Source organism: Aythya marila, assembly GCF_965140915.1.
Source record: "Aythya marila genome assembly, chromosome: 26".
Lineage (NCBI taxonomy): Eukaryota > Metazoa > Chordata > Aves > Anseriformes > Anatidae > Aythya > Aythya marila.
The window spans coordinates 1,906,977-1,928,462 of record NC_139067.1 but is presented as its reverse complement, the minus strand read 5'-3'; the positions used below and the strand labels follow the sequence as shown (position 1 = coordinate 1,928,462).

Genomic DNA, 21,486 nt, shown 5'->3' with positions numbered 1-21,486 from the left:
CGAAGGACGCTGCTCATGGGGGAGGACGGGGCCGGATGGAGCTGCGGGGGACCCGGCGGCACCCGCTTCTTTTTGGGGAGGGCCCCCCCCAGCCGAGCCCCGAGGGAGGGAGCCTTCGTCTCCCGGACTGGCCGACCATCCTCGTCCTCGTTGGCACGAGCTCTGCCCTCATTTTGGGGAGCCCCCCCCCCCCCACACACACACCGGCTCCGGGGCTCCCCAGCCCACGCCGCAGCTCCTGGGGAGCCCCAGCCCTGCCTCCCGCCCGCGGGGGGGGCCCTGCCCAGCCCAGCCCAGCCCCACGCTGTCACCCCGCCGGGGAGGGCGGCAGCTCCGGCACGAAGGCTCCAAGCGCGCCCCGGATTCGAACTGCTCCTTGCTCCCGACAAAAAGCACAAGGGGACCCCGGCCCCTCGCCCGGACCCCCGGACCCGGCTGAGCTCCCCCGTGGGGGTGCTGAGCGCCTCGGGGACTCTCCAGCCGCCTTCACCCTGCAGCCAGAGAAGTGGAACCCTCGCTAAATCAGCCGGGGGGATAAGGGGGCTTTGCCGGGGGGTGGGGGGGGGGCGCAGCCGTGATCCGCCTGTCCGCAGTGGTGTCGTGCAGCGCTGTGCCGTGTTCGCTCTGTGCCCCAGCCCTCGCTCTGCCGCCCCAAACCCCGGCCCCACAGCCCGGGAGGCAGCCGGAGGAGCCGGGGGGCCGGTGCTCGGGGTGCGTGGGGGGGAAATCCGTGCGCCCCCGTCCCCTCCACACCCCCTATTTGCCGCCCCCAGCAAGCATGAGCCGTCGGCAGCATGGCGCTCGCGTGCCGGCCCGCTCCCCGGTCTCTGTGTACCCGATGCACGCTGTAACGGTAGAAGAGAACAACCCCCAGACCCCGAGCAACCCTGTGCTGTGCTGGCGGTGTATCAATAAACTGTGTGCGCTCGCCACGGGGCCGTGTCTCGCCTCTCTGTGCCCGCGGGCAGGGCAGGAGGAAGGGTTGCGGAGAGCCCCGTGCGGCCCCGGGGTGGCACGCGGGGACGGCACCCCGCTGCCCTTGGGGCTCGGCGCTTCGGGGCGTCCCCCTCTCCAAAACCTTCCGGGAGCTGACGTCCTCGTGCCCATCACAAGCTGAAATTCGCAGCCCCTGCTGCCACCACCACCACCCCCCCCCCTCTTGCAGCAAGCACATGACGCCGGGGCGCGCTTTCAGGTTGCCTTCCCGGAGCCGCAGCGCCGAGGCACGAGGGAGCGCGAGGCGGGCGCGGGGGCCGTGCCGCCCCCACCAGCCATCTGGTTTGGGTACGGGGGGGGGGGGGGCTCCACACGGCCCCGGCCTCCCCGCAGAAGGAGCCAGGGCTTGGTGGGGCCGTGGGTGTGCTGCCGGGTGCGCCCAGGCTGGGCGGTGGAGCTGCCGGCACCGGTGGCACCCGCCGGTGCCGGATCCGGCAGATGGCCCCACGGATGGCCACGCAGCGCAAGGGTCCGGCCACGGCGCTCGGGTCGGCTTCTTCCAGCAGCCGGCACCCCGTGAAAATCCAACTGGGAGAACTGGGAGGGCTGGGGATGCAAAGAGGCTGGGGCCGGCCCCGTGTCCACGTACAAGAGTATTTATTTCATCGTTACAAGAGAGAGACAGCACCTTCTGCGTGGCGGGCTCTTCCCGGTTACTGGTTTGTACATTCAGAGAGCTGCGGCCGGCCCGAGGGAGGGGAACGGCCCCCGGGGGACGGCCACCGGCACAGGGGACCCCCCCTTTGCCCTTGTGCCCGCGGGCGCCCGAGCCCCGGCGCCCCGTGCGCGCGTGTCTGAGTGCTGAGGTTGCCTGTGTGCTCCTCCGTGCAGTCTGTGCGTGGCGGCGCTGCCCCTGCCTTCCTCCCTGCCCTCCTCCTCCTCCTCCTCCTCCTCCTCCTGCCCTGCCCGCGCGGGGGCCGGGGCCGCCGGCTCTCATTTCCTCGTGTGCAGCGTGTCCTGGAACTTGGTGCTGGTGTAGCGAAGGTGGAAACCCTTCTTGTTGATGGTGTCGTCCGAGTGGAAGCGGATCATCACCGAGTCTCCGGCCGAGTAGATCTCCTCCGGGGGCTGCCAGGAGGGGGGAGAGGAGCGCTCAGCACCACCAGCATCCCGGGGAGGTGCCGAAATTTGTGGCCAGGAGGTGCAAAAGCATTGCAGTGCCTCCTTCCCACCACGCACAGGGGGATTGAAACTCGTTTAAAACCCCAAAAAACCCCCCTGGGGAGCTGAGCTGGCTGCGTGCGCCCTCACCTCTCCCATACCCCGTCTCCCCGAGCTCACCCCGGACCCGCAGAAGCGGCCGAGGCGCGGGGCCGTCCCGTCGTAGCCGTCGAAGAGCTCCATGTAGTCGTAGCCGCAGTCGGCCTCCTCCTCGATCTCAAAGGTCTGGAAGATGAGCTCCACGCCGTAGCCCTCCTCGGCCATGATCACCCACTCGCAGTCGGAGCCGCCCGGGTAGTTGTTGTCCCCGAACTGCGCGTGCGAATACAAGTCCTTGGTCTTCACCTCGGCACGCATCTGGCCCCCGCACACTTGGGGAGAAGCCAACAGTGGGGGGGTTAGGAGGGCCCCCGGCCCCGCACGGCACCCCCCAAACCTCTCCAAAACCAAAACCAAAACCAAAACCAAAACCAAGGAGGCTTCCCCAAGCCCGCGGCCGGTACCGGTGGAGTGCGTGGCCTCGAAGCCCTTCTTCTGGACCGAGTTGTCGGAGACGAACTTGAGGAACATCTTATTGCCCGAGGAGACGATGGGCTCGGGCTCTTTGGCCCCGCAGAACCTGCCCAGCACCGGGGCTTTGGCGTCCTTGCCATTGTAGACCTCCAGGTGGTCGTAGGTGCACTCCTGCTGCGCCTCGATGTCCAGCTCGGTGAAGGTCTGCGGCACGGGGTGGGGGGCTCAGCGGGGCGGCGCACGGCACGGCCCCGGTGCCGCCCCCATCCCGCGGCCCCTACCAGCTTGACCCGGTGGCCGGCCGTGGTGCTGATGGCCCACGTGCACTCCTTCTTGCTGGGGTATTTATCGGGCCAGTTGGGGCTGGTGATGGTCCCCGAGGTGGACGTCACCTTGTGGTTGCAGCCGGCTGCGGGGGAGAGCGGGGAGGTTCAGGGTGGGCGCACGGATTTGTTTTTTTTGTTGTTTTTTTTTGTTTTTTTTTTTTTGGGGGGGGGCGCAAACCCACCTTCCTTGCAGTCGTGCTTGTTGTCGTGCAGCACAAAGCCGCTGCGGCACTGGCACTCGTAGCTGCCGAAGGAGTTGAGGCACTCGTGCTGGCAGCCGCCGTTGTTCTTGGAGCACTCGTCCTTGTCTGCGGAGAGAGCAGAGGGTGCCGCGGGCTGAGCGGGGCGCACAACGTGGGGGCAGCCCGGTAAAAACAGGGGGGGGGGCTGCAGAGAGCAAGGGGGGGGGTCCCTGTGCCGCGTGGCCGTGCCCGAAGCACCGGTGAGCCCCGAAATGTTGCTGCCCATCCAGGAAACCCGGCCAAGGATGGGTTGGGGGGGCTGCGGGCAGCCAAGCAAGGCAGCAGCAAGCGGGTTGGGGGCGTCCTTTCCAGGGGGTGTTAAAGGGAGGGGGGGGGTCCTCCTCTCCCGGGCTCGCGCACGGGCACCACCGTTACCTGCTGCTGGCACAGACGGGGGAGGCAGAAAAACACACAGTGACAACCAAAGATGCACAAGAAAAGACCAGGACGCGGGAGTCCCTCTTTACTCATCGACAGGAAATGTCACAGACACGATAAAAACGGGGAAAAGGGGGGGGGGAGAAAAAAAAAAAAAAACAAAAAACAAAAAACACAACCCCAGGTCAGCCGCTCAGCCACGAACCGGAGGAGGCGAAAAAACGACGGGACCGGGGCGGCGCGGTGGGGTAGGGTAGGGGCTTAAACCACCCCCCCCCAAAAAAAAAAAAAAATAATAAAAATAAGGCCAACGACCAGTTCTGTCAAGCAAGGGGCTGCCGGGGCCGGCCCGAGGGTGGGGGGCTCTGCTCGGCCCCCGCAGGGTGCCCGGGGGCCGCGGCGTTCCTGAGAAAGGTGGCGAGGACGGCGCGGCTCAGGAGGGGCCCCGCGGCCGCTTCTGGAGGCGAAACTTCAGGCCGGGCAGGCGAGATTTCGGGGGCTGCAGCTGCTGCTTCTTCTCTGCAATGAGACGTGGGGAAAGGGGATGCGACGGGGGGGCACGGCGGGCACCGGGGCGGGGGGGGGTGGGCATGCAGAGCGGCCAGCCGGGCAAGCAGGCGGGGAACGGGGGGGGCACCCGAAGGGGACCCGCGAGCCCCTCGTGCGCCCAAGGGCTGCGGGGAGGAGGAGGAGGAGGAGATGAGGGAGGCTTGGGGAGGATGAGGATGGGTTTTGGTCGGCTTCCTCGCTGCCTGGGGGCTCGGGGGGGGGGCGTGGGGTTGCCGGGGAGGGTTTTGGGCAGCTCCCCGGGCTGGCCGTACTTACCTCCCGGTGGCCACCACCCGCCCGAGGGCTCGGTCACCGTCCCACAGCTTGCCCAGCACCACGGTAGCCGGATTTGGGGTCCGGCCAAGGGGGGGGTCGGGTGTCACAGCCCCCTCCTCGCCCACGGTGCCGGCCACCTGAGCCCCGTGCCGAGCTCGTGCCGAGCTCCCCGAGGGTGTTGGCAATGCCGTGGGGGGGGGCGCATCCCTCCCAGAGCCGGTGGATGAGGTGGGGGGGGGGGGGTCCTGCCCCAAGCTGGCCCCCCACCCATCGGGAGCCGTGCGCGCGCCCCTGAGCCCTGCGGTGACGCCTGGAACCCGCCGTCTCCCAGCTTCTGGGCGAGGAAGCGAGGCGGAATAGCCCCGTTTTTTGTGTGTTTTTTTGTGTTTTTGTTTTTTTTTTGGGGGGTGGGAGGGGGGGCTTCTGGTGGGCCGGGCGGGACGAGAGCAGCTCCAGCAAAAGGGGGGAGCGCGCGCAGCACTGCCCTGCAGGAAGGACGGAGGGAGCCTGGGCGGGCGAGACAAGAGCGAGAGAGGGAAGAAGCCCGCTGGCTCCGAGTCCTCAGCAGTCCTTTATCCCAGCCTGCCCCCCCCCCAGCACCAAAAAAACACCCACCTGGGCATGCACCAAGGACCAGGGACCTACCTGGTGCCGGCACCGTGGCGGACCCCCCCGGCGACCGCTTCCGTAACGCGCCAGCCGAGCGCTGCCCCCGAGGGTGGCCCCGAGGGGCTCGGGGTGGCCGGAGGGCAGGGACCCCCCCACACACACACACCTCCGTGGTTAAAAAGGAGCCGCAGCGGGGATGCTGCGCCCCGGAGCTGCGAGAGACCCTTTTTTTTTTTGGGGGGGGGGGGGTCCTGCAGCACGGTCCTGCCGCCGGGAAAGCCCGAGACCTGGATGGAGAAGGAGGTTTTGGTGGCACGGAGGTGGCAGGGGAAGCCCCCAGGGGGTGGGACAAGCCCTGGGGAAGCGCCATGAGCCCCAAAGGAGGTTGGAAAAGGTGGAGGGACCCCCCCCAAGAGAGGGAAGGAGCCCGAAATGCGGAGGGGGGGGGACTCACCCGGCTGCCCCGCGGTCCCGCTCGGCTGCTGGGCGTCCCCGAGGTGTCTCTTTGCCGGAGGGCGGCGGCGGCGGCTCCCGAAGGCTGGGCTAACCTCGTTTGCCTTGGTTTTAATCACAAAATAAAGCAAAGATAACCGTACCCCAGCCCCGCGGGGGGGGGGCCACCGTCCATGCCGCCCCTCCGAACGGCCTCGCCGGGGGCCAAAAAGCAGCAGGAGGTCCTGGGCTCCCGTCTCGAGCGCACGGCTCGGTCCCCGAGGTGCCCTCGGTGGTGCCGTGCCGCGGGGGGGGGACCCTCTCTTGCCCGAGGGTCCCACAGAAGCCCCCAGCCCCGGGGCGGGCGGTGAGGCTTTGGCGACGCCGTTTGCTCCGCGTCCCCATCCCTCCCTCCCCAAAACCCGGCTCTGGGGACACAAATTCCTGGCGGGGTGGCGCTGGGAGAGGAGAGAGGAGGACAGAACGGAGAGGAGGGAGCAGGGAATGGTTTCCAGGAGGGCACCCGAGGCGTCGTGGTGGCAGCGGGACGAGGGCCACAAGGGTGCTGGCGGCGCAAGGGCAGAAGCGGAGCAAGCCTGCGGCCGTGCAGCGTAGCGGGGGGGTGCAGCAACGGAGCCCCCGGGGTGCAGTGCCCGTCCCGGGGTGCTGGTGCTCCCCAAAAAAAAGCTGAGCTTGTCCCCGGCCTCTGCTGCTGCAGCCGGAGCCCGGCACCCTCCGGATTTTGGGCACGGCGAGGGTACCCAAGAAATAGAATAAGCTCGGGGGGGCAGCAAAAGGTGTTGTGAGGCCGGGTGTGGGCTCGGGGCGAGCCAGCTGGGGGCTGCGGGGACCCCCCCGGGGAATTGCACCCCGCGGGGCACAGCCTCAGCACCTCCCCGGGCTGGGTGGAGCGGGGACTGCACCCCGCGGGCGGGCGTCAGCGGCGATGCGGGGGCGCAAAGGGGGAGGCGGGCGGGCGGGGGGAGCGCAGGGGGGGCTCTACCTGAGAAGAAATGGGCTTTGAAGCCCTTCTTGGAGACGGTGTTGTCGGACTTGAACTCGATCCTCATGTTGTTGTACTGGGAGGTGATGACGTCCGGCTTCTCGGCGCCGCAGAACTTGCCGTGGAGCTTGGAGTCGGCCGTCAGCCCGCTGCGCACCTCCACGAAGTCGTACTTGCAGACCTACCAGGGAAGAATTTGGGGGGGGAAAAGAGGGAAAAACGGGGGGGGGGGGGGGGGGCACGGGGCTGGTGGCGTGCCCGTGCCACCCAGCCACCCTCCTCGGCCAGCCGGGGGGGGGGGGGGGCGCAGCAACAGGCGTGGGGACCCCCCCAGGGCTCGCTCACGTCGTTGCCCTCGGTCTCGAAGAAGTCGAACTGCAGGGAGATGCGGTACTGGGTGGGGGCCACCAGCTGCCAGATGCAGTTCTTGTTGGGGGGGTACTCCTTGGGCCAGCCGGGGCTGGTGATGGAGCCGTTGAGCTTGGTGAGGAACCCCCCGCAGGCGGCTGCAGGGCGGGAGGCACGGGTCACGCTCCCGGCACGCGTACTGGGAGGCACTGGGAGGCACTGGGAGGCACTGGGAGGCACTGGGAGGGTTGGACACTCACCCTCACAGCGGCGTTTGTCAGAGGCCAGCTCGTAGCCGGGGTCGCAGGCGCACTTGTAGCTCCCCAAGGTGTTGACGCAGCGCTGCTCGCACCCGCCGTTGTTCGGCCGCGAGCACTCGTCCACCTCTGGGCACGGGGACGGGGGCTGAGCGGGTGGGCAAGGCTGACACCCCCCCCCCCGACTTTTTGGGCTCTCCCCCGCCTCGTTTGGATGCCTACCTTTGAAGAAATTGACGGCGAAGCCGGCTTTGTTGATGGAGCCGTCGGAGACGAACTTCATCCAGAGCTTGTTGGAGGTGCTCTTGATGTCGTCCGGCTTGTCGTAGCCGCAGTAGCGGCCGATCAGGCTGCTGGCCTCGCTGCTGCCGTCCCGGATCTCCAGGTAGTCGTAGGCGCAGCTGTCGTGGCGCTCGATCTTGGCGGGAGAGGGGACCCCGGGGTGTCGGTTTTTGGGTACGTTGCGTCCCCAAAACGCCCTGCCTCCCCCCGATGTCCTGCGAGTTTCTCCCACCCCGTTCCCGCACCCGGGCGCTGCCAGGAAAGATTCTTCCACTTGGGGAAACTGAGGCACGGCGAGGCCAGGAGAGGATTTGGGCACCCAGAGGGAGCACAGAAGGATTTGGGTACCAGGAGGGACCACGAAAGGATTTGGGCACCCAGAGGGATCCTGAAAGGATTTGGGCACCCAGGGGAACCACAAAAGGATTTGGGCACCAGGAGAGACCACAAAAGGATTTGGGCACCTGGAGGAACCTCGCAGGGATTTGGGCACCCAGAGGGACCACAAAAGGATTTGGGCACCCAAGGGGACCACAGAAGGATTTGGGCACCAGGAGGGACCCCGAAAGGATTTGGGCACCCGGAGGGACCCCAAAAGAATTTGGGCACCCAGGGGGACCACGAAAGGATTTGGGCACCCAGGGGTACCACAAAATGATTTGGGCACCTGGAGGGACCCCAAAAGGATTTGGGCACCCGGGGGGACCACAAAATGATTTGGGCACCCAAAAGGGGCACGGACACCCCCGTGGCAGCTCGGAGGCTGCCCCACGCGCCGCATCGAGGCGCTTCCAGGGGGGGGATTTGGCCCTTCCCGGGGGCTTTTGGCTCACCCACCTCGAAGGACTGGAAGGTGAGGCCCACGTGGAAGCCCTCGGAGACGGTGATCTTCCAGACGCACACCTTGCTGGGCCGGTAGTCGTCGGGGTAGTTGGGGGACTGGATGTGCCCGTTGTCCTTCTTCACGTCCCCCCCGCAGATGGCTGCAAGGGCGGGCGAACCCTCACTGAGCACCCCGCGGCACCCCCGGGGGACCCCCAAAAACCCTTTCCTTTACCTTCGTAGACGGCGAAAAAGCCTTTGCCCACCCAGTTGCTGCTGCTGCGGAACTCGACCCAGAGGCGGCTGTCGGTGGAGACGATGGGCTCGGGCAGCTTGTTGCCGCAGAACCTGCCTGGGGATGAAGGGGTGCTGGGCTGCCGCGGCCGCGCGCCCTCCGCCAACACACCCGGGGGGCCCAGGGCTGCTTCCCCCCACCCCCAAAAAAAAAAAGGGAAAGAGCTGCTTCTCCCCACCCTCTCCGATGCTTTTTTTAGTTTTTTTTGGGGGGGAAAAATCGGTGGAGATCGCTTGGGAGGAGGGGTGCTGGGGAACATCCGGCGCGTGATGGGGTGCGCCGGCCAGCCGGATCGTCCACGCTGGTTTAATTAGCGCAGGCTAACGAGCTGGGAGCCCAAACGCCCCAAATTTGCTGCAATAAACCCCCCCCGGGGGGCCGGCTTTTCCCCACCACCCCCTCCCTGGGGGGCAATGGCACGTGGCGGCCGGGCAGGGGGTACGGGCAGGGGGAGCCCCTCGCCCCGGTTACCTCGCAGCGTGGCCTTTCTCCAGAACCCGTCTCTCACCTCCACGTAGTCGTACCAGCACAGCCGGCTTCGGTAGAGGTCCAGGGTGGTGAAATTCAGGATGATCTGAGGTCGAGAGAGGGGGGGGAGAGGAAAGCGTGGCGTGAGCCCCCCCCCCACAAACCCCCGTGCCACGCGGGGGCTCCGTGCGGCGGTGCCGGCGGTGGCACCGGGACCTCGCCGCGAGCATCCTGCTGCTGCGGGGCACGGCGAGGTAGGGGGACCCCAAATTTGGGAGCTGGGGGGGGTGGTGGAGGAGGGGGGGGGGCGCAGGGGGAAGCGGGGTGCTACCTTCTCTCCGGGGGTGACGGAGATCCTCCAGACGCAGTGCATGTGGGCAGAGTACCCGTTGGGGAACTGGGGCGAGGAGAAGTTGCCCTGGCTGTCCTGGAGCGTCTCCCCGCAGGCTGCGAGAAGGGGGGGGGAGGCAGGGATGGGATCAGCCCCCCGAGCAAACCAGGGGGAGCCCCCCCCACAGCATCAGGACGAGCCCCCACGGGACACAACCCCCCCCATCCTTTCCCCCACCCCACAAAACCCCCACGCTGTGCGCGCAGGAGGTGCCGGCGGTGGCTGGCGACGCTCCGGGTACCCCGGCACGAGCCACGTCCCCCCTCCCGGGAACCATCTCGGGGCCCCCCCCCCCACACCCTGCCACGATGCAGGGGGGGGGCCCGGCTCGCAGCCCGGGCTCGGAGCAGGTCTGTAGGGCTGGCTCCAGCCCAGCGCTGCCATCTGGAAGCCACATGGTGCCGCGGCCGCCGTGCGCTGTCGCGGGGCCAAAGCGGGACCCCCCCCCTCTCCTCCCCATCACATCGGGGCTCGGGGGGGGGGGCACTGGGGGCGCGAGATTAGAGGTGAAACGGAGAGGAAAAGAGGCTCGAAAGCTGGGCTCGCTGCCTTTTTTCCCCTCCGAGCTTCGCAGTGGAAACAAAGGGAAGGGAAAGCTGCGGAGGTGCTTTTATAGCTTTTTTTTTTTTTTCCCCAAAAAAATAAGAACTAATCACTTTTCCTGCTCGGCTGGAGCGAGGAGCTCGCAGCCCCCGAGCAGGAGCTCCCGCGGCAGGGCTGGCTGCCGGGGCCTCTCACCAAGGCGTCCCTCTTCCAGGCTGCTAATTAGTCGCTGGAATTAAGCGGGGCGCCAAACTCCTGGCAGATGTTGCAGCCCCCGGAGCTGGGGGACCCATGGGGACCCTGAAGCAAGAGATGCGGGGAGCAGGGGGCTCTGATTTGGGGGATGCTCTGCTCTTTTGGGATGCTCTGCTCTTGGGGGATGCTCTGATTTTGGGGATACTCTGATTTTGGGGGAATGCTCTGTTCTTTAGGGGATGCTCTGATTCTGGGCATGCTCTGTTCTTGGGGGGTGCTCTGATTTTGGGGGATGCTCTGATTCTGAGGATGCTCTCCTCTCAGGGATGCTCTGATTTTGGGGATGCTCTGCTCTCAGGGAATGCCCTGCTCTTTTGGGATGCTCTTTCCTTGGAGGATGCTCTCAGAGGAGCGGGCAGGAAGAGGAGCGATCCCACATTTTCCTCCTGCTTACACCCCCCCCCCCCAAAAAAAAAAATCCACTGCATTCAGAGAACAATTTTTGCACTCTCTAGATGGGGAAAACGACCCCGGAGAGCATCTCCCCACCAGCACCCCTTCCTTCATCGAGGCTCGGGGTGAAAGCAGAGCCACCCCCACCCCACACAGCCCCGTGCACGCTCACCCCCCGCGCCCCCCACCCCGGTGAAGCCCCCCTGAGACCCCGTGGGGTGCTCACAAGGGCAGCGGTACAGCTTGCGGGCCTGGGCGATGTCTCCTTTGCTCAGCCTCGTGCGCTGGCCGATGGCTGGCCGGACCCCGTTCACATCATATTTGGGCAGGATGGTGTCGAGGAAAATGCCCCTGGGGAGAGAGAGCAGGGAGAGGCTGAGCTGGAAAGCACCGGGCTGCTAAAAACAGCCTGGGGGGGTGATTAAAAGGCTGCAAGAAGTAAGGGGTGAGTCAGCGGGGCCGTGCGCCGCAGGGCGCAGGATGTGGCCCCGGCCCTGTCCCGAGGGATCCGGAGCTGCCCAAGGGATGGGACGGAGCAGGGGGCGAAATGAGGGGGTGCAGGGGGGCAGCGAGGGGTTGGCACGGGTGGGAGGGAGCCTGAATTTTTTAGGGCAGGGTCCCGGTGTCGCCATGCCTTGTTTAGAGGGGGGGAAGAACCCCGGGCACGCACCTGGAGAAGGTGTTCCTGGCGTAGTGCATGATGCTGTCGAAATCGTACGTCTCGCCCAGCGACTCCACCTCCTCCGGCTCCATCTTCAAGAAGTTGTACTCCTGCCCTGCAAGGGGGGGGGGCAGGCGGGATGGTGAGGGCCCCCCCACTTCATCCGTGTGCCCCCTTGGAGAAGAAAAAGAGGAGGAGGAGGGAGGAGGAGGAAGGCTGCTCCCTACCTGGCTGGATGTTCTCGCGCACGATGGAGACGTGGTCGTCGCGGTCGGGGCGCGTGTGCTCGTGCCAGAAGCCGATGACGTGGCCCAGCTCGTGCACCACGATGCCGAATTTGTCGCAGTTTTTGCCGATGGAGATGGCCTGCGGCCCCCCGCCCCTGCGGCCCACGTAGGAGCAGCACCTGGGGAGGGAGAGGGGGAAAAAAAAAAAAAAAGTGGGGACCCTGGGTGAGCCCCACGCAGCCCGGGGCCCCTCTGGGTAAGGACGTGGGTGCGTCAGCTTCCCCCGTGCTGGGCACGGAGCATCTGGAAATAATCCCCGCAGCCTCCACGGGAGCTTCTGCCTGCTCCTGCCTCCTCCTGCCCACGTTGGAGCTCCAGAGCTGCCTCGAAACCTCAGCTCTGCCTGGAGACCGGCACGGCACGGCACGGCACGGCACGGCACGGCACCCTGGCTGCCCCCCGGTGGGCTCCAGCCCAAGCATCTCGGCACTTCCAACCCCATCTACCACACCAAGCTCAGGATTTGTGCCCTGGGAGGGGGGAAAACCACCACCCCCGAGCCGAAACCTGCAGCCTGCCGCACGGGGAAGCCTCCTCGGCACCAGCTGCTTGGCCGCGTGAGGACGGCGCTCTCTTCCAAACCCCTGTTTCCTTTGGCGTGTGCCGGGGCTGGGGCAGTGCCACAGACCTCAGCCCCATCCCGGCAGCCTCCGAGGGGTTGTGACCACCCAGGCGAAGGGCTGCGTGGGCAGCTGGGTGACAAATCTCATTAACCAGCCCCTTTAATTAGCCCTGCACGAGCCCCCTTTTGTGTGCGCACCGGCTGCTCGCCCCGGTGCCACCCAAGGGACCCCCGCCGCGGGGATGGGCTTGGGTTGGGGACCCCAGGGGGGTGCAGGACTGGGTGCTGGGACCCCTGACGCTCACCCGCAGGGTCTGTAGGTGAAGACGATGTAACTGTCCTCATCGTTGCGCTCCAGGAAGGTGACACACGTGTGCTTCTCCCAGTGCCGCATGGCCTGCCGGAAGATGGCTCGCTGGCTGCCTGCGGGGGGGGAGCCGTCAGCAAGGTGTTTTGGGGGGGGAAACTGAGGCACGCCGAGCCCCCCCCAGGTGCCCTGGTGCCAGCACTCACCGCTGAAGTTGCCGCTGATCACGTAGGGGATGACCCCGTCCGGCCACACTCGCTCGGGGCGCGAGGTGGCGGCGCGGCGGCTCCGTGCCCGCTGCCGGCCCCGGCTCCGCGCCTGGGGGCTCCCTGCGGGGATGGGGAGGGGGTGAGGATGGGTTTTTCCCCCCCCAAACATGAGGAACGGGGCCGTGAGGGGCTGCGGGGGGTACCTGAGGAGTTGGTGGGCAGGCGGGTGATGGTGCGGTGCGCCAGGTCCACCACCCGCTCCACCTGGAAGAGCCGCAGGTCCTCCTCGTCCAGGGCGATGTCTCCCAGGAAGGCGGCTGGGGGGGGGGACACAAGGGGTTAGGGGGCACGAGGGGGGAGCATCTTCCTCCTCCTCCTCCTCCTCCTCCTCCTCCTCCTCCTCCTTCTCCTTTAACTGCAAAGCGAGCGTGGTGCCGGCCGGGCTCCCCTGCTCCCCACGGTGCCGACGCTCCCAGCAGCTGGAGCCAGCCCCACGCCGACATCTGCTTCCCATAAAGCCCAGGCCCGGACTTTTTAGGCTTTCTACGATTATTTTTTTTAATTTTTTTTCGCTTCGCGGAACGACTCCAACCCCAGGCTGCTCCTGGGAGCCCCGGCGAGCTGCCACAGCCCCGGGACGCCGGCACAACCTCCGGGGCATCTGCCAGGGCCCGGTGAAACCATCTGGCCCCGCTTGCGCCCTGGCACGGGGCGAGCCCCAGCGCCGGCAGGAGCGGACCTGCCCGAGAGGCGTCCGTCTGTCCGGCCATCTGCTGGGGCCGTGTGTCCTTCCAGCGCCTCCCCGGCACCCGCGGGCGCAGAGCTCTGCCCGCACCGGCAATTCGGGGAGCACCGCTTGGAGGACGCAGCCCTTCCTCCCCCTCCTCCTCCTCCTCCTCCTCCTCCTCCTCAGAGCCCTCCTGCTCGCCGCGGCCTCGCCGTGAGTCAACGCTGCAGGATGCGGCCCCCGGCATCAGCATTTGGCCGGCGCTGCCCCCCCCCTCCCAAGGGACCCGGCTTTTTCGGAAACGCCACGGCCCGGGCGCGAGGGCTGGCTGAGGTCACGGCGTGCGCCCTGCCAGGCTCTGGATGAGGGTGGAGAGGTGGAAACGGGATCCTGGTCGGGGCCGTGCCGCAGCGGGGGCACGCAGGGGGCTCCGGGCACCCCCTGCCCTCCGTAGTATCCCCCCAAAGGGAAGGGGTTGAGGGTAGGGGAATGGGAGATAAAGGGGGGGAGAAATCGGGTGCTGGAGCGGCTCGCTGGCCGGGGGGGAGCGGTGCCAAGTTCGCGCTCCGAGCAATTAACAAGTGGATCCCAAAAGAGCCACTAATTACAAAAGCCAGGCGGGACAATTAGGAGAGCGCGGAGAGGTCAGAAGTGATGGCCACCGGCACGGGGAGGCGAGGGGATGAGCCCCGACACCCCAACCCTGCCCACACCCCTCCCTGGAGACGGCACGGAGCGCTTTGGGGTGAAAGAGCCACATTTTGGGTCTATTTCCACCCCTGGCCAGCCGGTAGGAGCATCCCAACAGAAGGAACCCCTCGCCCAGGGGCAGATCTCCCGATTTCCCGGAGAGCCCCGGCGAGGATCCGGGGCCGGGGGGGGGACCCGTGTCCGAGGGGGCTGCACGGGGAGGCCCCGGGGCGCGCGAGGGACGAGCAGCCCGTGCCAAGAGGCGCATGGAAAGACAAGGGAAAGTAAGCTCGCTTACGGCGGAGCAAGCGCCGGCGGAGCCAAGTGATATAGAAACCATATGTGAGGGATTTGGGATACGTGAGAGAGCCGGGCAGGCGAGCGCAGGGGCCATGGGGCTGCTCTCCGAGCCGGCGCGAGGCAGCCCGGATGCTTGCTGGACCTGGACAGAGCTCGAAAAAAAAGCCACAGCCACTGAAATTCCCCAAATTTTCCCCCCTCCAAATTCCCTTCCCGGCCGGGGGAAAAAGCGGCTTCCCACTCGGGGCCGTCTCCGCCCCGGGGCTGGAGGAGCGAGCGGAGGTGGCCCGGCCGCGATCCCTTTAAGGCCACGTTAGGGCCAGCCCAAAGCGTTGCTTTTAGAAACGTCCACGTTGGTTTGAGGGTTTGGGCGCTTCCTCCCCGCCGGGGCCGAGCCCAGCTCTCCCCAGGGCCCATCCCAAAAGGCAACCCCATCCCTCCCCCCCCCCTGTCCCCAGTGGCCCCTTCGCCGAGGGGGCTCGCCGCGGTGCCAAAACTCCCCGTTAACCCCTCCGAGGGGCCGCCGCTGAGACTTGTTCCTTGTTCCTTTCCCCCCCCCCCCAAAAAAAAAATAAATAAAATAAATAAATGCGGGGGCGAAGGCGCCGTGCCGGGGCTGACGGGGCAGGAGAGGTCCCTGAGTCAGCCCGGCCCCAGCCCAGCGCCGCGGGCGGCGAGGAGCTGCCAAGGTTCGGCGCGGCTCACGTAGGAGCCGGGGGAACGGGGAGCTGCAGCACGGCGCCCTCGCCCTCGCCCCCTCGCCCCGCTGTGGCCCCCGAGGGTTTGGGGACCTCTCGGGGTGTCCCCGGTGCCGTCCCCAGCCCGGGAGGTTGTGGTTGTGCCGCGGGGGCCGCCCCGGGTTGCAGAATTCGGGGCAAGGTCCTGAGCCGCGGCGGTGCCAGAGGGAGCGTTGGCTCCAAGGCCGTGCACCGGCCACGGGGACGCTCGGGGTGTCATGTCCCCAGCCTCGTCCCCGGGGGTGGGAGCAGGGAAAGGGCCGGCCCTGCACGTCCCTGCTGCTCCCAAACCCTTTGGGACCTGCCAGAGAGGGTCTCACCCAGCTCCCCGGCACCCCTGCAAGGTGTCGCCGTGTCCCCAGCATCGTGTCCCCAGCCCTGAGCCTCGGTGTCCCCATCAGGCACCCCCCACGCACCCCACACCCGTCATATTATTGCTGGGGAGACCAAGAAGGTGGCGTTCCCCCCCGTGCCACAGCAAGCACCCCAAAAAAAATCCCCCAATCTGCTTATCCCAGCCTCCCGCACACCCTGGCGGGGCCGGATCCTCGCGGGGAGCTAACTCAGCCCCTGTTGTTTGACTTTTTTTTTGCTCTGTGTTTTTGGTTTTGGGTTCCTGCGAGGGTGACGTAAGCCCGGGGACGAGCGAGACAAACAAAGTTTGACGCTGGGACGCGGGCCAGCCCCCTCTGCCCCCCATCCTGACGCCGCGGGCACGATCCCCTCCCCGTGCGCACGGCTCCGTGGTCGTCCCCGAGGGTCCCCCGTCCCCTCACCACCCCTCTCTAGGGATGCAGGCGCTCAGCATCCTTCGTATTCGAGGCCGGGAGAAGGAAGGGGTCCCCCTGGCCTTCCAACAAAGGGCTGGCATCACCAAGGTTTCGGGACGAGCCCCAGGTTTTTGCAGGCACAACCCAACCTGCGGAGGAGCCCCGCGAGCCCGGGGCGCGAACGCGATGTTCTGGCGAGCGCGCAAAAGCAAACAGATCGACGGGGAGAAACCTTGGCAGGGGAGGGTGTGCAGATAAACAGGACGGGATCATGTTTCAGGGCAGTCTGGGGCAAACCAGGCTCCGTGCGCTGCGCCCCGGCTCCGAAAAGCCCCCAGAAGAGTCCGGCGAGGCCGGGCTCCCCTCGGTGCACGGAGAGCCACGGATCCGGCGTGTTGGGCATCAATCAGCCCGTGCTCAGGAGCAAGGAGCAGGCTCAGCCCGGCCATCCCAATGCCTCCAAGTCCTTGTGGACCACGAGCATCGCTCCGGAGCCATTCGGGGACCAAATTGGGAGCGGGCTCGGAGGCAGGGAGCGAGCCGCGCTGCCCCGGCCACGCACGGAGGCGTCACCGGGGCACGGCCGGAGGAGTGAGGTTTCAAAAGGTGCATCCCCGGCCTGGGCCAAGCCTCCGGGGTCGTAAAGCCTCGGAGTCACCGGGGCAGCATCCCACTGGCTCGGCGGAGCCGTTAAATATGTGAGGAATGCTCCTCGCGCCTCCCCCTCGCTGCCTCGCGCCAGCCCAGCTGCACCCGCAGCGAGCAGCAAAACACGCCGGGGCCGCGGCAGGAGGAGCGGGAGCCGCGCTCGGACCCCCCCCCAAGGACCCCCTCGGGACCCTCCCGGGACCCCCTCGCCTCGGGGTCTCATCCTGCTGGGGTAGCCGGGGGGAAGGGGAGAGGTGCTGAGCATCCCCGGGAGCACAGCACCACGGTGAGGGGGGGTCGAGGCCTCATCCTGCACCCCTCACTGCCACCCCCTGACCCCGCAGGGACCCCAGGGGGACGGATCCTGAGCCTTGAGTCCCCTCTGGGCATGGTGCTCAGCCCCTCTCCCGGTGCCCCCCGGCCAAGCAGGCGGCGGGGGGAGGATTATTTGCTTTCCCAGAGCACCTTCCTAGAGCGCAGCGGGCACAATACGGGAATTCAGCCTCGCAGCCACACCGGGAGCCCGGCCAGAGCATGGCCCCGCAGTGGCCAGGGGGGAAACTGAGGCACGGGGAGGGGGACATTCTCCTCCTGCAGCCCCCCGGGGTGGTGGGGATGCTGTAGGGCCAGCAGGACACCAAGCCACGGAGCCATCCCCGGGCTCAGCACCCATAGGAAGGGGAGAAGCAGGGCGAAGCGCATCCTGCCCGGGCACAGCACCCCTCTCCAAGGGGCTGGGCGCTGATGGGGCCGGCACAGCCCGGAGCAAGGGGTCCTGAGGAGCTCCGGGGGGAGCCTGGCCCCTTCTAAACACAGCTCGTGAAGGTTTGGGGGCAGGTTGGGAGCGGGAGGCACGGTCGGATCGCTGCAGGGGAAGATTTTCCTCCCGCTCCTCTTCCGTGACAGCGAGCCGAGGAGAAAGCCTCCTCCGGGGCTCGGCGAATCCTAAAACCTCCAGCGTGTCAGAGCCTCCGGGACGGAGCCCAGCCTCCCCTGAACCCCTTCCCGAGCTGAACCCGAGCTCGCCGCCTCCTGCGCTTCTCCCCTCGCCATCCCCACGTGGGATTCGCCCACCCTACAGCCCTGTGCTCCCCAGCCCCGAATCCGGACCCGTTTGGGAAGCTCCCGCCACGTGAACCAGCAGCGGGAGGTTTTCCCAAGGGGGGCTGCAGCCCCCTAAACCCCCCCCTCCAGCACACCCCCGGCCCCCCGCCGCCTCTCCGAACGGGTGACTGCACAAGGATAAAGCCGAGCCCGGCACCGGGCTGAGATTTACAAGGTCTCCGCGCCGCCCCCGGCCCCAAAGCCCAGGCCTCCCGCCGGCCCCGGCTCTGCGGGTGGATTTTAGCCGGCCTGAATAAGTGACATATAACGGCTGGAAAATATTCTCGGGCACCCTGACAAGTGTGACTGCAACCAGTAGCCTCCGCTGACTACGCCTGGAAAGTGTAATCTAGGTGAAATCCCAGGCGGACGCAGCCAGAGCGCTCCAGGCACGGCTGGGAAGCTCGAGACCCCCGTCCCGGTGCTGTGGCCCCCCCCAAAATCACCCCAATGCCCCCGTCCCGAGGATCTGCTGTCACCCCGCGGGCTGGCAGTGCCGTGCCCGTGCCCCTCTGAGCCCCCACCCCAATGAGAGGGGGCAGGAGGTCGCGGTTAGCCGGGTCCCCCCCACGCTGCCCCCGCTCTGTGGGTGCTGGGGGGGGTCCCTGGGGGGTAGCCGAGCGCGGCCATCAGGGCTGGGTGGGTTTGGTTGGTGCTCCTGGGGGGTCAGCAAAAACAACTGGAGCAGCTCCTCCAGGGGCAGCGGCACCGGTGCCATCCCCGGGCATCCCGCTGGGACCAGGGGCAGGATGCGACCCCGGTGTTGGACCCCCCCACACCGCAGATATCCCGCTGGCTTTGGAAGCAGGGCCACGGCTAAATCCCTTTCCCCAAGGGCCGTGGCTCCCCGCGGTCCCATTTGGGCACCCGAGGAGCTGGCACCGAGCTGGTGGCATCGCCCCGGGGGCGGCCACGGGCACGAGCGGCCTCAGGATCCCCCTTGGTGTAAAAACGTGCAGAAAAACCCCAAATCCCTCTCCCGGTGCTGCTTCCCCTGACACGGGACGAGGCCTCGGTGCTCAGCTGTTTCCGGCGCTGCCCAAATCCCCGAGGGAAAAACATCCCGGGGATGCCGGGAGGGGGGGTGGACGCGGCGCCCACCCCAATTCTCCCCAAATTCTCCCCCTGCCGTGCCCGATCCCCCCTAGACCCCCCCGGGGAAAGGCTCCGTGGTTGAATTAGGCACATAAGGAGCTCGTAAAGGCAGGAGGGGAAGGCGGGGAGGGAAGGGTCGGGGGGCTCGGGGCGCGCGGGAGAGGGGCGAGGAGCGGGGACCCCCCTGGGGGGCCGGGTTGGGCGGTGGGTGAAGCCCCCCCCCTGGGTGCCGGGTGGGAGAGGAGCGGAGGCTCCAGCCGGCTGTGCCCGGACGGTTTTGCAAGCTGAGCTGTTTCAGCCCGGGAGGGCAGGAAGGGAAGGATTTTTGGCCCGAAAAAAAGCCCTCATGGAGACGGGGAGTTGGAGCAACAGCCGCCTTCCAGCGCAGACAATGCCATTAAAGAGAAACGTGATCCTGCAGCCCCGAGCCGCCAGGCACAAACCCTCGCCTCCGCGCTCAGCGCTGGGTGGGGGGGGTTCCCCTCCCGTGCCTCAGTTTCCCCCCCCCCCCTCTCCTGTCCTGTCCTTTCGCCCCCTTTATCTCGCTCTGGCGGCCGGGGACCGTCTCCCCATGGCGCCCAGCCTGGGGCCTCCGGCCGCTTCCAAGCCATGAATAACAGCTCAGCAATGCCCTGAGCCAGCACCGAGGTAACAAACTCCCCACGGGGGGGGCACCGACAGCGGCCGGCCCCGGGGACAAACCCCCCCGGGGGCCAAAACCAAAACCGAGCGTCCCGGGACGGCGGCGGCGCGGCCGGGACCGAAACCTCCCCGTGGCTGCTCCAGCCCCGAGCCTGGATCCGGCCCTCGCCCCGCTGGCACTTTGGGGGGGGGGGAAGCTCGAGTGGGCTGGGGGCTTCCAGGGGCCGGTGACAGCCGGCGGCACGGCGGGGGCCAGGCGGAGAAAACGGGGTGCCAAGCGGGTCCCCCCCCCCCACCCCGTGCGCTCCCCGCTCGGAGCGCAACCCCCCGGCTCCGCGTTTCCCCTCGCCAAGCCGCGGGGTGCGCGCTCGCCCACGGCCACCCACGGCCACCGATGGCCACCGACGGCCACCCAGGCTCCCCCCCACGGCCACCCCACGCTCGCCCCGTGCCACCCACGCTCCCGCGGCACCCACGCGCGCTCCCCTTTGTCTGCGCCCTCCGGCCGCCCCGGCGCGCATCCCCCTGCCCCACCGGCTTTGCAGGGGTCCTTGTAGTCCAGGGGCTCGGGGTCCTCCTCCTCCTCCTCCAGCACGTAGGAATAGTCGGGGACGTGCATGGCCCGGGCCAGGAGCAGGCAGAGGAGCAGCCCGCAGCTCCGCAGCCCGGCCATGGCTCTGCGGGCAGCGGGCGGGCAGGGGAGAGAGGCGGGCGGCTTTTGGCTTCGGGCTTTTTTTTTTTTTCGCTTTTTAAAAAAAAAAAATTCCCTTCTCTTCCCCTTCTTTCCTTCCCTTCTTCGCTCCCTCTCTCTCTTTTTTTTTTTTTCTTCTTCTTCTTCTTCTTCTTTTTTTTTTTTTTTTCGCTTTTTTTTTTTTTTTTTTTAGGGAAATGAGATCTGGCGGGGGCGGGTTCAAGAGCGGAGCTCGGCCCCTGCAGCCCCGCCGGGCGCAGGGCTGGGAGCGGGGCCAGCGGCGAGGGGGGGGGACGGCGGGGCCGAGCCGGCTACAAGGGGACCCGGCCCGCAGCCCCCCTCTCCTGCCCCCCGCAGCCCCCGGCCCCAGGTCCCCGGAGCCGTTTTGCGCCCCCCAGCCCCGGTTCTGCGCCCCCCAGCCCCGGTCCTGCACCCCCCAGCCCCAGTTCTGTGCCCCCCAGCCCCAGTTCTGCGCCCCCCAGCCCCCATCCCTCTCCCCCCCGTCCCCATCCCGCACCCTCCGTCCCCAGCCCTGCGCCCCCCAGCCCTGCTCCTGCACCCCCAACACCCGCTCCTGCTCCCCCTCCTGCACCCTGCACCCCCCTGGTCCTGGTTTTGCACCCCCCACATCCCAGCTCTGCCCCCCAGCCCTGTCCTGCACCCCATATCCCCCATATCCTGCCCCCCATTTCCCCCCCAAGCTGAGCTTGGAGGAGGAGGAGGGCAGCTCCTGCAGCCCGGGCACCCTTCCCGGGTGCCTGTGAGCACCCAAAATGTGGACGAGCACCCTAAGGATGATGGATGAGCACCCAAAGATTGGGGTGAGCACCCCAGGGATGACAGACGAGCACCCAAAGAACAGGGTGAGCACCCCAGAGGTGACAGATGAGCACTCCAAGAGTGGGCGAGCACCACAGGGATGATGGATGGGCACCCAAAGATCAAGGTGAGCACCCCAGTGATGATGGATGAGCACCTAAAGAGCGGGGTGAACACCCCAGGGATGATATGAGCACCCAAAGAGCAGGGTGAGCACCCCAAAAATGATGGATGGGCACCCAAAGAGCAGGGTGAGCACCCCAAAAATGATGGATGGGCACCCAAAGAGCAGGGTGAGCACCCCAAAAATGATGGATGAGCACCCTACAAATGGGGTGAGCACCCTGGAGATGACAAATGAGCACCCAAAGAGCAGGGCGAGCACCCCAGGGTGCCCGGGTGGGGAAGCAAGGGAGAGGCAGCTGTGGCTGGGCCATGGGGCCGCGTGTGCAAGCGTGTGTGCACGCGTGTGCACGCGTGTGCGCCGAGGTCTGTGAGTGACACCTGCTGTCAGAGCCCTGCCATTTCACGCCGGGCCCATCCCCGCCAGGTCCCCACGGGCCACCAAACCCAGCCAGAGCCACCGCGGGCCGAGCCCAAGCTCCACGGGCACCCAGGGGTGCGCCGGGGGCTGTGCGGGGCCAAGCAGCCCGAGCCCTGCGTGGTGAAACCAGGGGGTGCTCGGGGAGGTTTGGGGG

At 67.3% G+C, this 21,486-nt stretch overlaps 1 protein-coding gene across 3 annotated transcripts; it reads right to left on the bottom strand.

Moving 5' to 3' along the window:
- Window positions 1-1,582: 1,582 nt before the first annotated feature.
- Window positions 1,583-20,062, bottom strand: BMP1 (bone morphogenetic protein 1). Of its 3 annotated transcripts, none has more exons than XM_082779528.1 (20): window positions 19,813-20,062; window positions 12,769-12,882; window positions 12,563-12,685; window positions 12,355-12,472; window positions 11,428-11,606; window positions 11,210-11,315; window positions 10,766-10,890; window positions 9,289-9,404; window positions 8,961-9,063; window positions 8,430-8,546; window positions 8,210-8,355; window positions 7,313-7,508; window positions 7,094-7,219; window positions 6,831-6,991; window positions 6,486-6,666; window positions 3,179-3,304; window positions 2,952-3,079; window positions 2,661-2,874; window positions 2,248-2,528; window positions 1,583-2,064 (listed from the first exon to the last, which is right to left on the bottom strand). In XM_082779528.1, exons 1-20 carry the CDS (start codon window positions 19,949-19,951, stop codon window positions 1,930-1,932), a joined length of 2,934 nt encoding a protein of 977 aa, XP_082635654.1. In that variant the 5' UTR covers window positions 19,952-20,062; the 3' UTR covers window positions 1,583-1,929. The 3 variants fall into 3 exon arrangements, with proteins under 3 accessions (XP_082635654.1, XP_082635655.1, XP_082635656.1); XM_082779529.1 differs by having other exon boundaries at window positions 2,278-2,528; window positions 19,813-20,060; XM_082779530.1 differs by lacking the exons at window positions 1,583-2,064; window positions 2,248-2,528; window positions 2,661-2,874; window positions 2,952-3,079; window positions 3,179-3,304 and adding an exon at window positions 3,379-4,135.
- Between the last annotated feature and the right edge of the window lie 1,424 nt (window positions 20,063-21,486).

What these genes read in the sequence shown, in the direction of transcription:
- BMP1 (XM_082779528.1), bottom strand. Translation starts at nt 19,951, where the DNA reads ATGGCCGGGCTGCGGAGCTGCGGGCTGCTCCTCTGCCTGCTCCTGGCC. An exon ending in GATCAGCGGCAACTTCAGCG is followed by an intron (nt 12,473 to 12,562) that starts GTGAGTGCTGGC and finishes CCCCCCCCGCAG; the next exon opens with GCAGCCAGCGAGCCATCTTC. An exon ending in GCGCGAGAACATCCAGCCAG is followed by an intron (nt 11,316 to 11,427) that starts GTAGGGAGCAGC and finishes CCCCCCTTGCAG; the next exon opens with GGCAGGAGTACAACTTCTTG.